Genomic DNA, 11,876 nt, shown 5'->3' on the forward strand with positions numbered 1-11,876 from the left:
TCGTGGGAGGAGGGAGATCGCAGCGGGTATTTCCCCAAGCGGCAAACAGGGGCCACAATCTTTCGTAAGCTTGGTGACCGCCTCCAAAAGCGGGTGACGGGGGACGAGGTGCCTCGTGCCAGGAGTACCCAGAAAACAGCTCGCCTCCGGGGTTTTCGGCTGCGCCTCGGCCAGACGCACGACGCAGGAGCCGTCCCTCCGCCTCGGCGCCTCCATCCAGAGAGGTGCCTGGCCGCTGCTGCGGCGGGAGGCCTTGGAGGAGACTCAAGATTCGATTTTTTCCTTCTTTTTGCCTTTTTTCAGGAAAGACGGGGTCCGGAATTTCTTCTTCTTCTTCGAGGGTGATTTGGAGGGTGAACCTTCAGGGGAGACAGGGCTACTGGTCACCGTCTCCTTCTCTTTGGGGGCATCTGGGTCGGCGTTGGTGGGGGAGGTTGTCTGGCCCCCCACTTTGCCCAGACTTTCCTCGGTGCTCTGCTCCTCATCCTTCCCGTTCATCACTGCCGGTGAGTCCTTCTCAGCAGCGGAATCGGCTGGCGCTTGGCCGCCGTCCGCCTTCTTGTCACCTTGGCAAGGGGAAAGGGGAGAGGTGAGGGTTGGGGCAATGGCAGCCGGCGCTGCGGAGGTTTAAATCCTCCCCCACTTGCCAGTTTGACCTGGGCAGGAGCAGGATTTGGCCCCCCGCAGACGGAGAGTGCTGGGACCCAATCCCCTCCTGCCGCAGGCGCTGCTTTCCTGAGCCTTCCCCCCCTCTGCCCCGCGGGACAAGCGACGGTGGGATGGAAAGCCGGGAAGAGGCAGGTGGGGAGGGCGGCTGGCTCCGTCCAGCCCTCGCCGCTGGAAATAAAGCGGGCAGCAACCCAAGGCATTGCCTTCTGCGAAACCCTGAGCAGGGTGCCGCTCCCCGTGGGAGCGCATCAGAAACGGGCCACGGAGAGCAAGGTCACCCCGAGCTAGCGGGGAACGCGGTCGCCCGCGTCCCTCCTCCCGCAGCGAGGCTCGAGGACGGCCTCTCCGTACTTACTACGGTGACAAGTATTCAGAGTCAGAGGTAACTCCTTGGGTGAAAGCCACACGTGGAGGAAAGAGAAAGGAAGACGTTGTGGAGACAGACAGACACACACCATGAGACACGATGAGAAAGCGAGAAGCCGCGCGCTCCCGCTGCCCTCTCCTGCGCCCTGAGACCCGCCGCCGTTTGTAGATGACAAATTTGCACTTGGGGGCATATAATAACGGGAATATCGCACCCGTCGGCGCGTTAGGAGGGGGACTGAGGTGTCCCCTGCCGCCCCGCAAAGCCACCGGCGGACACTCAAGTCCTCCTGCCGTGACGTTCAAGGCAAACGGCGGCTTCGGTGCCTCTGTGGCGTGAATCCCCATCAGTGCTCGGCCCCATCGGAGCGGGGACACCCCCCCAGGGAAAGGCAAAGGGGCCCAGGGGTGACATTTATCTGCATTTCAGCGGGGTTTGGCTACAGCCACCCTCATCCCCTCACTGGAGACCCGCTCCTCGTCTCCGCTCGGCTGGCGAGCCCGGGCGCTCGCCAGCCCACTCACCCTCCGAGGGCTCCGCAGGCGTCGGGGCCGGGCTCTCTGCCGGCACCGTGGCCGGGCTCTGCGGTGGGGAGGCCGGGGGCGATTTGGCGGGGGGAGCCTGGCTCTCCTCTGCCGCGGCGTCCTTCTCGCCTGCCAGCGGAGAGACGTGCTGGCCCCGAGGTCCGCTGGGTGCCGGCCCCGAGGTGGATTTGGGATGAGGGCTCCCCCGTACCCCTCCTACCCTGCAGCCCCAGCTTTTTCCTCTCCACCTCCTGCTTGTACTCCTCCAGCTCCTGGTCGGTGAGCTGGCTGAAGGGGTTCGGGGGCTCCGGCTCGGGGGGTGCCTCCTCCCGGGACGCCTCTTTGGCCTCTGCATCCCCCAAATGGCTCTCTGTGGACTGAAACAACCCCCCCGCCCCGGAGCGGTGTCACCCCACTGACCAGTGGGACGCTGGGGAGCCAGGGAAGAGCTGGGTGCTCCGGGGAGGTGATGGGACATGGGGTGACCTACGGGGCTGCGGCTGGTCTCGGCGATCACGCTGGCCAGCAGCTGCGACTGGGGCCCGGCTGACTTCACGTCCTGGCGGTTTTGCTCCCGGATCTGCGAGCGAGATGCAGAGCGAGGATGGGAAAAAAGCCTCCCCCTTCCCCCGGGATCTGCTGAGACCCCTGCACCCGCATCCAAAAGCCTCTGAGGCTTTTGGGATGGGACCATACCTTGTTCCTCATCTCCAGCACCTCCTGTGGGTCCGTGTAGAGGGGCACGAACTGGTTGGGGTTCTCAATTCGGATGGGGGTCCCGCTGCTGCCTTTTTCCACCTCATCCGCTTTCAGCCACTGTATGTCGCAGAGACAAAACCCCGATAGATACGCGTCATGGAGAGAGGAGACCCCGATAAATGCATGTTGCATAGAGGGGAGACCCTGATAAATGTGTCTTGATTAGGGGGGAGACCCCGATAAATGTGTCTTGATTAGAGGGGAGACCCCGATAAAGCCGGTGGTGCTCGGCCCCCCCAGGCTGGGGAGGTAGGATTTTAAAATAAATATTATTATGGGGGGGAATGGAGGAGGAAGGGAAAGCTTGCGTTAAATAAAGCCACTAAATGAAGCATTTCGCACTTCTGGAGGATCCCCGGGTGTTTCTACGTACCAAATTTTGGTGGGATCAGTTACACCCCAGACATTCCCCCCATCTGCCTTTTTTTTTTGGTACCTAAAAATCCCACCACCCACCATCTGGCTGATGCCATTCCCCGAGCCAGACCCCTTCCCAAATTAACCCAACACCCCCCCCGGGGTGCCCCAGCAGCCTCGCACCGTCGTCTTCGTCTTCTGGCTGCCGGTGCTGCCCTGCTGCTCCTCGGCCACGTTGACCCTCATGTAGGTGTTGGGGGTGTTGAGCCACCGCGTCTTCTCCTTCTGCTGCTTCTGGGCGTGCTGCCGCAGCGCGGGGACGGGGGCGGCCTCTTCCTCAAAGACGAAGGCCGTCACCGTGGCGGGGATCAGCACGTCGCTTTTGGGCTTGCTCTTCTCCTGCACGAAGGGGTAGCGGTAGGTGTAGCCTGTGCGGTAACCCTGGAAAGGCAGAGAGCGCTCGGTCGTGAATAATATAGGGATAAAACAAGAAAAAAAGAGATTTTTTTGTGCGTTTTGGGGCAGCTCGCCGTGTTTCGGCACCGGCCGGTGCTCACCAGGTTGTCCAGCATCCTCATCAGGGCTTCGAATTCGTGCTCGCCCAAGCGGCTCTTCTGCATGGGCCCGAAGGTGCTGCCGGCCCAGCGCACCGAGCCCACCTCGTGGGGCCGGTGCTTGGCGCGCTCCAGCACGATCAGGTTCTCCGCACCACCCGCGCTTGCCAGCGCCGACACCTACGGCCAAGTCCGGGGAGATGCAGCTGATGCAGCCAGACAAGGACAGCCCCAGACCTGCCCACAGCCCCCGCAGCTGCGGGGCTGCGCTGGTCTGTCCCGTCCTGGGCACCATGCTGGTGGCAGAGACCTGGCACAGCTCAGCGCATGGTCTTGGAGCACCGTGCTGGCAGCAGAGACCTGGCACAGCTCAGTGCACGGTCCCAGGGCACCATGCTGGCAGCAGAGACCTGGCACAGCTCAGTGCATGCATGGTCCTGGAGCACCATGCTGACAGCAGAGACCTGGCACAGCTCAGTGCACGGTCCCAGGGCACCATGCTGACAGCAGAGACCTGGCACAGCTCAGTGCATGGTCCTGGAGCACCATGCTGGCAGCAGAGACCTGGCACAGCTCAGTGCATGGTCCTGGAGCACCATGCTGACAGCAGAGACCTGGCACAGCTCAGTGCACGGTCCCAGGGCACCATGCTGACAGCAGAGACCTGGCACAGCTCAGTGCATGGTCCTGGAGCACCATGCTGGCAGCAGAGACCTGGCACAGCTCAGTGCATGGTCCTGGAGCACCATGCTGACAGCAGAGACCTGGCACAGCTCAGTGCATGGTCCTGGAGCACCATGCTGACAGCAGAGACCTGGCACAGCTCAGTGCATGGTCCTGGAGCACCATGCTGGTAGCAGAGACCTGGCACAGCTCAGTGCATGGTCCTGGAGCACCATGCTGACAGCAGAGACCTGGCACAGCTCAGTGCATGGTCCCAGGGCACCATGCTGGCAGCAGAGACCTGGCACAGCTCAGTGCATGCATGGTCCTGGAGCACCATGCTGACAGCAGAGACCTGGCACAGCTCGGTGCATGCATGGTCCTGGAGCACCATGCTGACAGCAGAGACCTGGCACAGCTCAGTGCATGCATGGTCCTGGAGCACCATGCTGACAGCAGAGACCTGGCACAGCTCAGCACATGGTCCCAGGGCACCGCCCTGACAGCAGAGACCTGGCACAACTCAGTGTAATCTTCTGTGACACTGCACTGGTGGCAGAGACCTGGCACAGCTCAGTGCATGGTTCTGGAGCACCGTGCTGGCAGCAGAGACCTGGCACAGCTCAGTGCATGGTCTCGGAGCAACGTGCCGGCCTCAGAGACCTGGCACAGCTCAATGCAATCTCCTGGGGCACAGTGCTAGCAGCAGAGAACGTGCACAGCTCGGTGCTTATTCCCGAGGGCACCACCCTGGCAGCTGAGACCGTACACAGCTCAGCGCATGCCCCGGGCGCTCACCTGGATCTCGCAGGCCGCCTGCAGGTGGAAGATGCTGTAGAAGGCCTCCTCGGCGGTGTCGCCCAGCGCCAGCACCCCGTGGTTGCGCAGCACCAGTATCTGCAGCACCCAGCGCGGGGAGGGGAGACGTCAGCGGGGCGAGGAGGAGGGGACAGGGACAGGGTGGTGGCCCTCGTCCCCCCACCCCGACCCCATCCCCTTACCTTGCAGGTGGGTCCGAGGGATTTTTGGAGCTCGACCCGATCGGCTTCGTCCTCCACCTCCCCGCGGAAGTCGAAGTAGGCGACGTCCCCCAGCAGCAGCGCGGCGCGAGAGATGGGCAGCACGCCGCAGCGCATGGCCGACACCTGCAGCGGAGCGGGCAAGGCGACAACCCTTCCCTCTATATCCCCCCCCCCCAAAATACACCCCCCCCCCCAATATCTTACTGCGGCGGTGGCCGGCGTGTGCAGGCGGACGATGCAGCGGGCGTCGGGGCGGGCGGCGTAGATGGCGGCGTGAAGGCTGAAGCTGCGGGCGTCGGGGGCGAAGCCGGTGCTGCCCTGCTCCACCACGGCCCCCAGCACGTTCACCTTGATCTGCGGTGGTGGGGGGGACGGATTTGGGGGTTCGGAGCCGTTCTGGCCCCCCCAGGGAGTGGGGATGGTTGGGGGGACACAGGCACACTCACCAGGCTGGCCGCTGTCACCTCGCTGCACGCCAGCCCCTGCGGGGCCACCAAGAAATGCTCCTGCTCCTTGCTGACCCGCAGCTGCGCCGGGGAAAAGCCCGTATGGGTATAAAAATAATAATAATAATAATAAAAACCCCAAACCTAAGCCCCCTCCAGAAAGCTTAACCCCCCCTCCCAAACCCCCAACCCCCCAAAAACCCAACTGCCCCCAAAGAACCCCCCAACCTGCAAAAAACTCCAAAAACCCTCAAAACCCCCACACCCCCCAAAACCTGTCAACGCCCCAAAAAACTCCCCCAAAGAACGCCACACCCCCCCCAAAAACCAATACCCCCAACCCCCCCAAAAAAACAACTCCCCAAAAAACCCCAAACTCCTCCCCAAAACCCCGACACCCCCAAAAAACCCAACTGCCCCCAAAGAACCCCCCGACAGTTCAAAAACCCTCAAACCCCCCCACCCCCCAAAACCTGCCAACCGCCCCAAAAAAACAGCTCCCCTAAAGAACCTCCCAACCCCCCAAAAATCCCCAAACTCCCCCCAAAACTCCTCCCCAAAACCCCCCACCCCCTGAAAAAAACAACTGCCCCCCAAGAACCCCTCAAAACTCTTAAAAACACTCGAAACCCCCCTACCCCCCAAAAAACAACTCCCTCCAAATCCCCAAACTCCTCCCCAAAAAAAACAACTGCCCCCCCAAACCCCCAAAAACCCTCAAAACCCCCCAAACCTGCCAACCCCCCAAAAAACCAGCTCCCCCAAAGAACCCCTCAAACTCCTCCCCAAAACCCCCAAACTCCTCCCCAAAACCCTCCACCCTCCAGAAAAAAAAAACAACTGCCCCCAAAGAACACCCCATAAACTCCAAAAACCCTCAAAACCCCCCCACCCCCCAAAACCTGCCAACCCCCCAAAAAAACAACTCCCCCAAAATCCCCAAACTCCTCCCCAAAAAAACCCTCCCCCCAAAAAAAACCCAACTGCCCCCTAAGAATCCCCCAAAACTCCAAAAACCCTCAAAACTCCCACCCCCAAAACCTGCCAACCCCCCAAAAAACCAACTCCCCCAAAGAACCCCTCAAAATGCCCAAACTCCCCCTGAAAAAACCAACTACCCCCAAAGAACCCCCCAAACCCCAACCCCCCCCAAAAAACAACTCCCCCAACAAACCCCCCCAAAAAAACCCAAACCTCCCATCGCCCCAAAACAACACCCCTCTAAACCACCCCCAAAAAACCTCAAACCCCCCCCCACCCCCCCAAAAAACCCAAACACCCTGAAACCCCCAACACCCTGAAAACCCCCAACACCCCAAAACCCTCCAAACCACTGACCAACCCAAAACACACAACCAAACGCAAACCCCAGACCACCCCAACTCCCTGAAAACCCCCACACTCCGAAAACTCCCCTACACCCCCAGAAATTCCCAAACCCCCCAACCCCCCCCAAAACCCCCCCAAACCAACGACCAACCCAAACCCCACGACCAAACCCAACCCCAAACCCCACAAACAACCCAACCCCAAACCCCACGACCAAACCAACCCCAAACCCCATGACCAAACCCAACCCCCCAACCACCCCAAACACCCGAAACCCCAACACCCCGAAAACTCCCCTACACCCCAGAAATTCCCAAACCCCCCAAAACCCCTGAAACCCCCAAACCAATGACCAACCCAAACCCCCGACCACCCCAAACCCCCGAAACCCCCAACACCCTGAAAATCCCCAACACCCCAAAAACTCCCCTACACCCCAGAAATTCCCAAACCCCCTGAACCCCCAAAACTCCCAAACCATTGACCAACCCAACCCCAAACCCCACGACCAAACCCAAACCCAAACCCCATGACCAAAGCCAACCCCAGACCACCCCAAACCCCCCAAAATCCCCAACACCCTGAAAACTCCCCCACACCCCAGAAATTCCCAAACCCCCCGGAACCCCCAAAACCCCCAAACCATTGACCAACCCAACCCCAAACCCCACGACCAAACCCAACCCCAAACCCCATGACCAAACCCAACCCCCCAACACCCCAGAAATTCCCAAACCCCCCAAAACCCCCAAACCAATGACCAACCCAAACCCCACGACCAACCCAAACCCCATGACCAAACCCAACCCCCCAACCCCCCCCGAAGCCCCCCAACACCCTGAAAACTCCCCTACACCCCAGAAATTCCCAAACCCCCCAAAACCCCCAACCAATGACCAACCCAAACCCCACGACCGAACCCCAACCCCAAACCCCACGACCAAAGCCAACCCCCCGACCACCTAAACCCAACCCCCCCAACCACCCCAAACCACCCGAAGCCCCTAACACCCCGAAAACTCCCCTACACCCCAGAAATTCCCAACCCCCCAAAACCCCCCGGAACCCCAAAACCCCCAAACCATTAACCAACCCAACCCAAACCCCACGACCAAACCCAACCCAAACCCCACAACCAAAGCCAACCCCCCGACCACCCTAAACCCAACCCCCCAACCACCCAAACCACCCGAAGCCCCAACACCCCGAAAACTGCCCTAACACCCCAGAAATTCCAAACCCCCCCAAAACCCCCAAACCAATGACCAACCCAAACCCCACGACCAAACCCAACCCCAAACCCCACAACCAAAGCCAACCCCCCGACCACCCTAAACCCAACCCCCCAACCACCCCAAACCACCCGAAGCCCCCAACACCCCGAAAACTCCCCTAACACCCAGAAATTCCCAAACCCCCCAAAACCCCCAAACCAATGACCAACCCAAACCCCACGACCAAACCCAACCCCAAACCCCATGACCGACCCAACCCCAAACCCCACGACCAAACCCAACCCCATGACCAACCCCAAACCCCATGACCACCCCAACCCCAACCCCCCCAAACCCCGACCCCCCAGGCGCGCCCCCCCGCGCCCCGCCGGCTGTCGGGGTGCTCACGGTGACGGCGGCGTGCCCCAGCTGGGCCCAGCCGTAGAGGTCGAGCAGGCGGTGGATGCTGCCCACCTTGCAGCGCATCAGCCGCTCCCCCTTGGCCAGCGCCGGCATCTCGGGGCCGTGCAGGTCGTTGATGGGGGTGACGGCCGCCAGCCCTGGGGACATGCCACCCCCCCGTCCCATGGTGAGCCGGAGATATTGGGGGGGGGCGTGGATTGACACCCCCCAACCCCGGGGGTTTACTGGGGACGGGGAGCGGAGGGTTCTGGAAGTGGGTTTGGTGGCCCCCAAGGTTTGGTAGTCCTGAAGGGTTTTGGGGTCCCCAAGGTTTGGTGGTCCCAAAGGGTTTGGGGGCCCCCAAGGTTGGGTGGTACTGGAGCTGGTTTCGGGGGCCCCCAAGGTTTGGTGGTCCCAAAGGGTTTGGGGGGCCCCCCCAAGGTTGGGTGGTCCTGGAGCTGGTTTCAGGGGCCCCCAAGGTTTGGTGGTCCCAAAGGGTTTTGGGGGCCCCCAAGGTTGGGTGGTCCAAAGGGTTTGGGGGCCCCCAAGGTCAGGTGGTCCTGGAGCTGGTTTTGGGGGCCCCCAAGGTTTGGTGGTCCCAAAGGGTTTTGGGGGGCCCCCAAGGTTGGGTGGTCCTGGAGCTGGTTTTAGGGCCCCCCCCCCCCCAAGGTTGGGTGGTCCTGGAGCTGGTTTCGGGGGCCCCCAAGGTTTGGTGGTCCCGAAGGGTTTTGGGGGTCCCCCCAAGGTTTGGTGGTCCCGGAGCTGGTTTTGGGGGCCCCCCCAAGGTTGGGTGGTCCCGAAGGGTTTTGAGGCCCCCAAGGTTGGGTGGTCCTGGAGCTGGTTTCGGGGCCCCCCCCAAGGTTTGGTGGTCCCAAAGGGTTTTGGGGGCCCCCCCAAGGTTTGGTGGTCCCGGAGCTGGTTTTCAGGGCCCCCCCCAAGGTTTGGTGGTCCAGAAGGGTTTTGGGGCCCCCCCAAGGTCTGGTGGTCTTGGGCTGGCTTTGGGGGCTTCCTAAGGTCTGAGGGCCCTGGAGCTGGGTTTGGGGGCCCCCCCCAAGGTCTGGGGGTCCCCCAAGGTCTGGGGGTCCCAGAGCTGGGTTTGGGGCTCCCCCCAAGGTTTCGGGGTGGCTGCAGAGTGACCCCTCCCACCCCATCCCCCCTCCCTCCTCACCCTTTTCTACTAAAAATATAAGGCAAAACATCCGCAGGGCTCCGTTTGTCTCACCCTGCAGCCCCATAAATCAAGAAAACCCCTCAAGAACGTCACCAAACCCTTCCATTTTCCCCCAAAAAAGCCCTCGGCGGGCGCGGCCGTACCCATGGGGGAGGTGGGGAGGACGGCGGGGGACGTGGTGGCCATGAAGTCGGCGATCTGCCGCAGGGCCCAGATGTGGGATGAGTTGTTCCCCTTCTTCATCTGCTCCTGGATGAGGCTCTCCAGCTCCTCCCTGAAAGACTGCGGCATCCCGGCCCCGCCGGCGTCACCTCCCGCCGGGAAGGGACGCGGTGACCCGACAGGGACCGTCCGATGGCACTGCTGGATGGGTAGTGGCAGCGTCCACCGGCTTGGTGGTAACATCACCGCCGGCTTGGTGGCACGGTGATGGTGGCACCACCAGCTTAGCGCCAGCGACACCGGTGGCACGTGGCAGCGGTGACACCGGCAACTTGGTGATAGCAGCGCCACGGGCTTGGCGGCAGTGACATGGCCAGCTTGGTGGCACGGTGGTGATGGTGGCACCACCAGCTTAGCGTCAGCGACACCGATGGCACGGTGGCAGCGGTGACACCGGCAACTCGGTGATAGCAGCGCCATGGGCTTGGCGGCAGTGACATGGCCAGCTTGGTGGCACGGTGGTGATGGTGGCACCACCAGCTTAGCGTCAGCGACACCGATGGCACGGTGGCAGCGGTGACACCCCCAACTCGGTGATAGCAGCGCCATGGGCTTGGCGGCAGTGACATGGCCAGCTTGGTGGCACGGTGGTGATGGTGGCACCACCAGCTTAGCGTCAGCGACACCGGTGGCACAGTGGCAGCGGTGACACCGGCAACTCGGTGATAGCAGCGTCCACCAGCTTGGTGGTAGCGTCACTGCCGGCTCGGTGGCATGGTGATGGTGGCACCACCAGCTTAGCGTCAGCGACACCGGTAGCACGGTGGCAGCGGTGACACCGGCAACTTGGTGATAGCAGCGCCACGGGCTTGGCGGCAGTGACATGGCCAGCTTGGTGGCACGGTGGTGATGGTGGCACCACCAGCTTAGCGCCAGCGACACCGGTGGCACGGTGGCAGCGGTGACACCGGCAACTTGGTGATAGCAGCGCCACGGGCTTGGCGGCAGTGACATGGCCAGCTTGGTGGCACGGTGGTGATGGTGGCACCACCAGCTTAGCGTCAGCGACACCGGTGGCACAGTGGCAGCGGTGACACCGGCAACTCGGTGATAGCAGCGTCCACCGGCTTGGTGGTAGTGTCACTGCCGGCTTGGTGGCATGGTGATGGTGGCACCACCAGCTTAGCGTCAGCGACACTGGTAGCACGGTGGCAGCGGTGACACCGGCAACTTGGTGATAGCAGCGCCACGGGCTCAGCGGCAGTGACATGGCCAACTTGGTGGCACAGTGGTGATTGTGGCACCACCAGCTTGGCGTCAGCAACACCGGTGGCAGTGGTGACACCAGCAACTCGGTGATAGCAGCGCCACGGGCTCAGCGGCAGTGACATGGCCAGCTTGGTGGCACGGTGGTGATGGTGGCACCACCAGCTTGGCGTCAGCAACACCGGTGGCACAGTGGCAGTGGTGACACCAGCAACTCGGTGACAGCAGCGCCACGGGCTCGGCGGCAGTGACATGGCCAGCTTGGTGGCACGGTGGTGATGGTGGCACCACCAGCCAAGCGGGGACGCGTCCCGAGCCAACACGTGGTGGCATTTGCTTGGGGGAAGGAGGGATGGGGTTGGGGGACAGGAACGAGGGGGTTGGGGACAGGAGGGACGGGTCCCTCACCGGGCTCTGGAGGATCATGGTGACTCGCTTCTTCTGCTCCATCATGTTGAAGTCCTGCCGCAGGTCGGCCGCCATGTTCCGCGCCCGCAGATACTCGCGGCGTCCTCGGCCGAGCGCTCCAAGTAGCGGGGCCCAGGGGCGGGGGGCGAGGGCAGGGGCTCGGGGCTGGCGGCCGCGCTCATCCTGCCGCAGGGACAGACGGACGGAGTCGGTCACCGTCACCCTCATGGCCCCCCCCCCCCGCCCCACTCCACCCGAAATACAGATTGGGAAGAAGCCACCGAAAATATCTCCCAGCTGCGCCCCGTAGATAAGCCCCGGCCGGCCCCCGCCCTGCCCGACCCATCGGTGTGATGAGTTGGCAGGCAGGGGACACTCGGGGTGTGGGGGGGTCCCCCCCGCTGCCTGCACCGCCCGGGCTCAGTTACCCCCCCACCGCTTTGGAAGCAGTGGCTGAGAACGGGCAGCTCGGTGCACTGATGGGAGCAGCACCAGCGACACCCGCCTTTGGGGCAGCTCCGAATCGGGGCCACGCGCCGTTGTGGGGGTCACCGCCGCGGTGC

The 11,876-nt window shown here is 62.5% G+C and overlaps 1 protein-coding gene across 1 annotated transcript; it reads right to left on the minus strand.

Annotated features, from left to right (window-relative positions):
• Positions 1-256: 256 nt before the first annotated feature.
• On the minus strand, positions 257-11,495 carry ADD2 (adducin 2). The gene is given in 15 exon segments (XM_059831506.1): positions 257-566; positions 1,561-1,689; positions 1,781-1,937; positions 2,051-2,140; positions 2,257-2,376; positions 2,860-3,117; positions 3,234-3,410; positions 4,692-4,790; positions 4,895-5,038; positions 5,120-5,269; positions 5,362-5,442; positions 8,313-8,464; positions 9,621-9,759; positions 11,314-11,414; positions 11,417-11,495. Coding segments are annotated over 15 exon segments (2,178 nt in total). The 3' UTR covers positions 257-264.
• Between the last annotated feature and the right edge of the window lie 381 nt (positions 11,496-11,876).

This window comes from Gavia stellata, chromosome 31, assembly GCF_030936135.1.
Source record: "Gavia stellata isolate bGavSte3 chromosome 31, bGavSte3.hap2, whole genome shotgun sequence".
NCBI classification, from domain to species: Eukaryota; Metazoa; Chordata; class Aves; order Gaviiformes; family Gaviidae; genus Gavia; species Gavia stellata.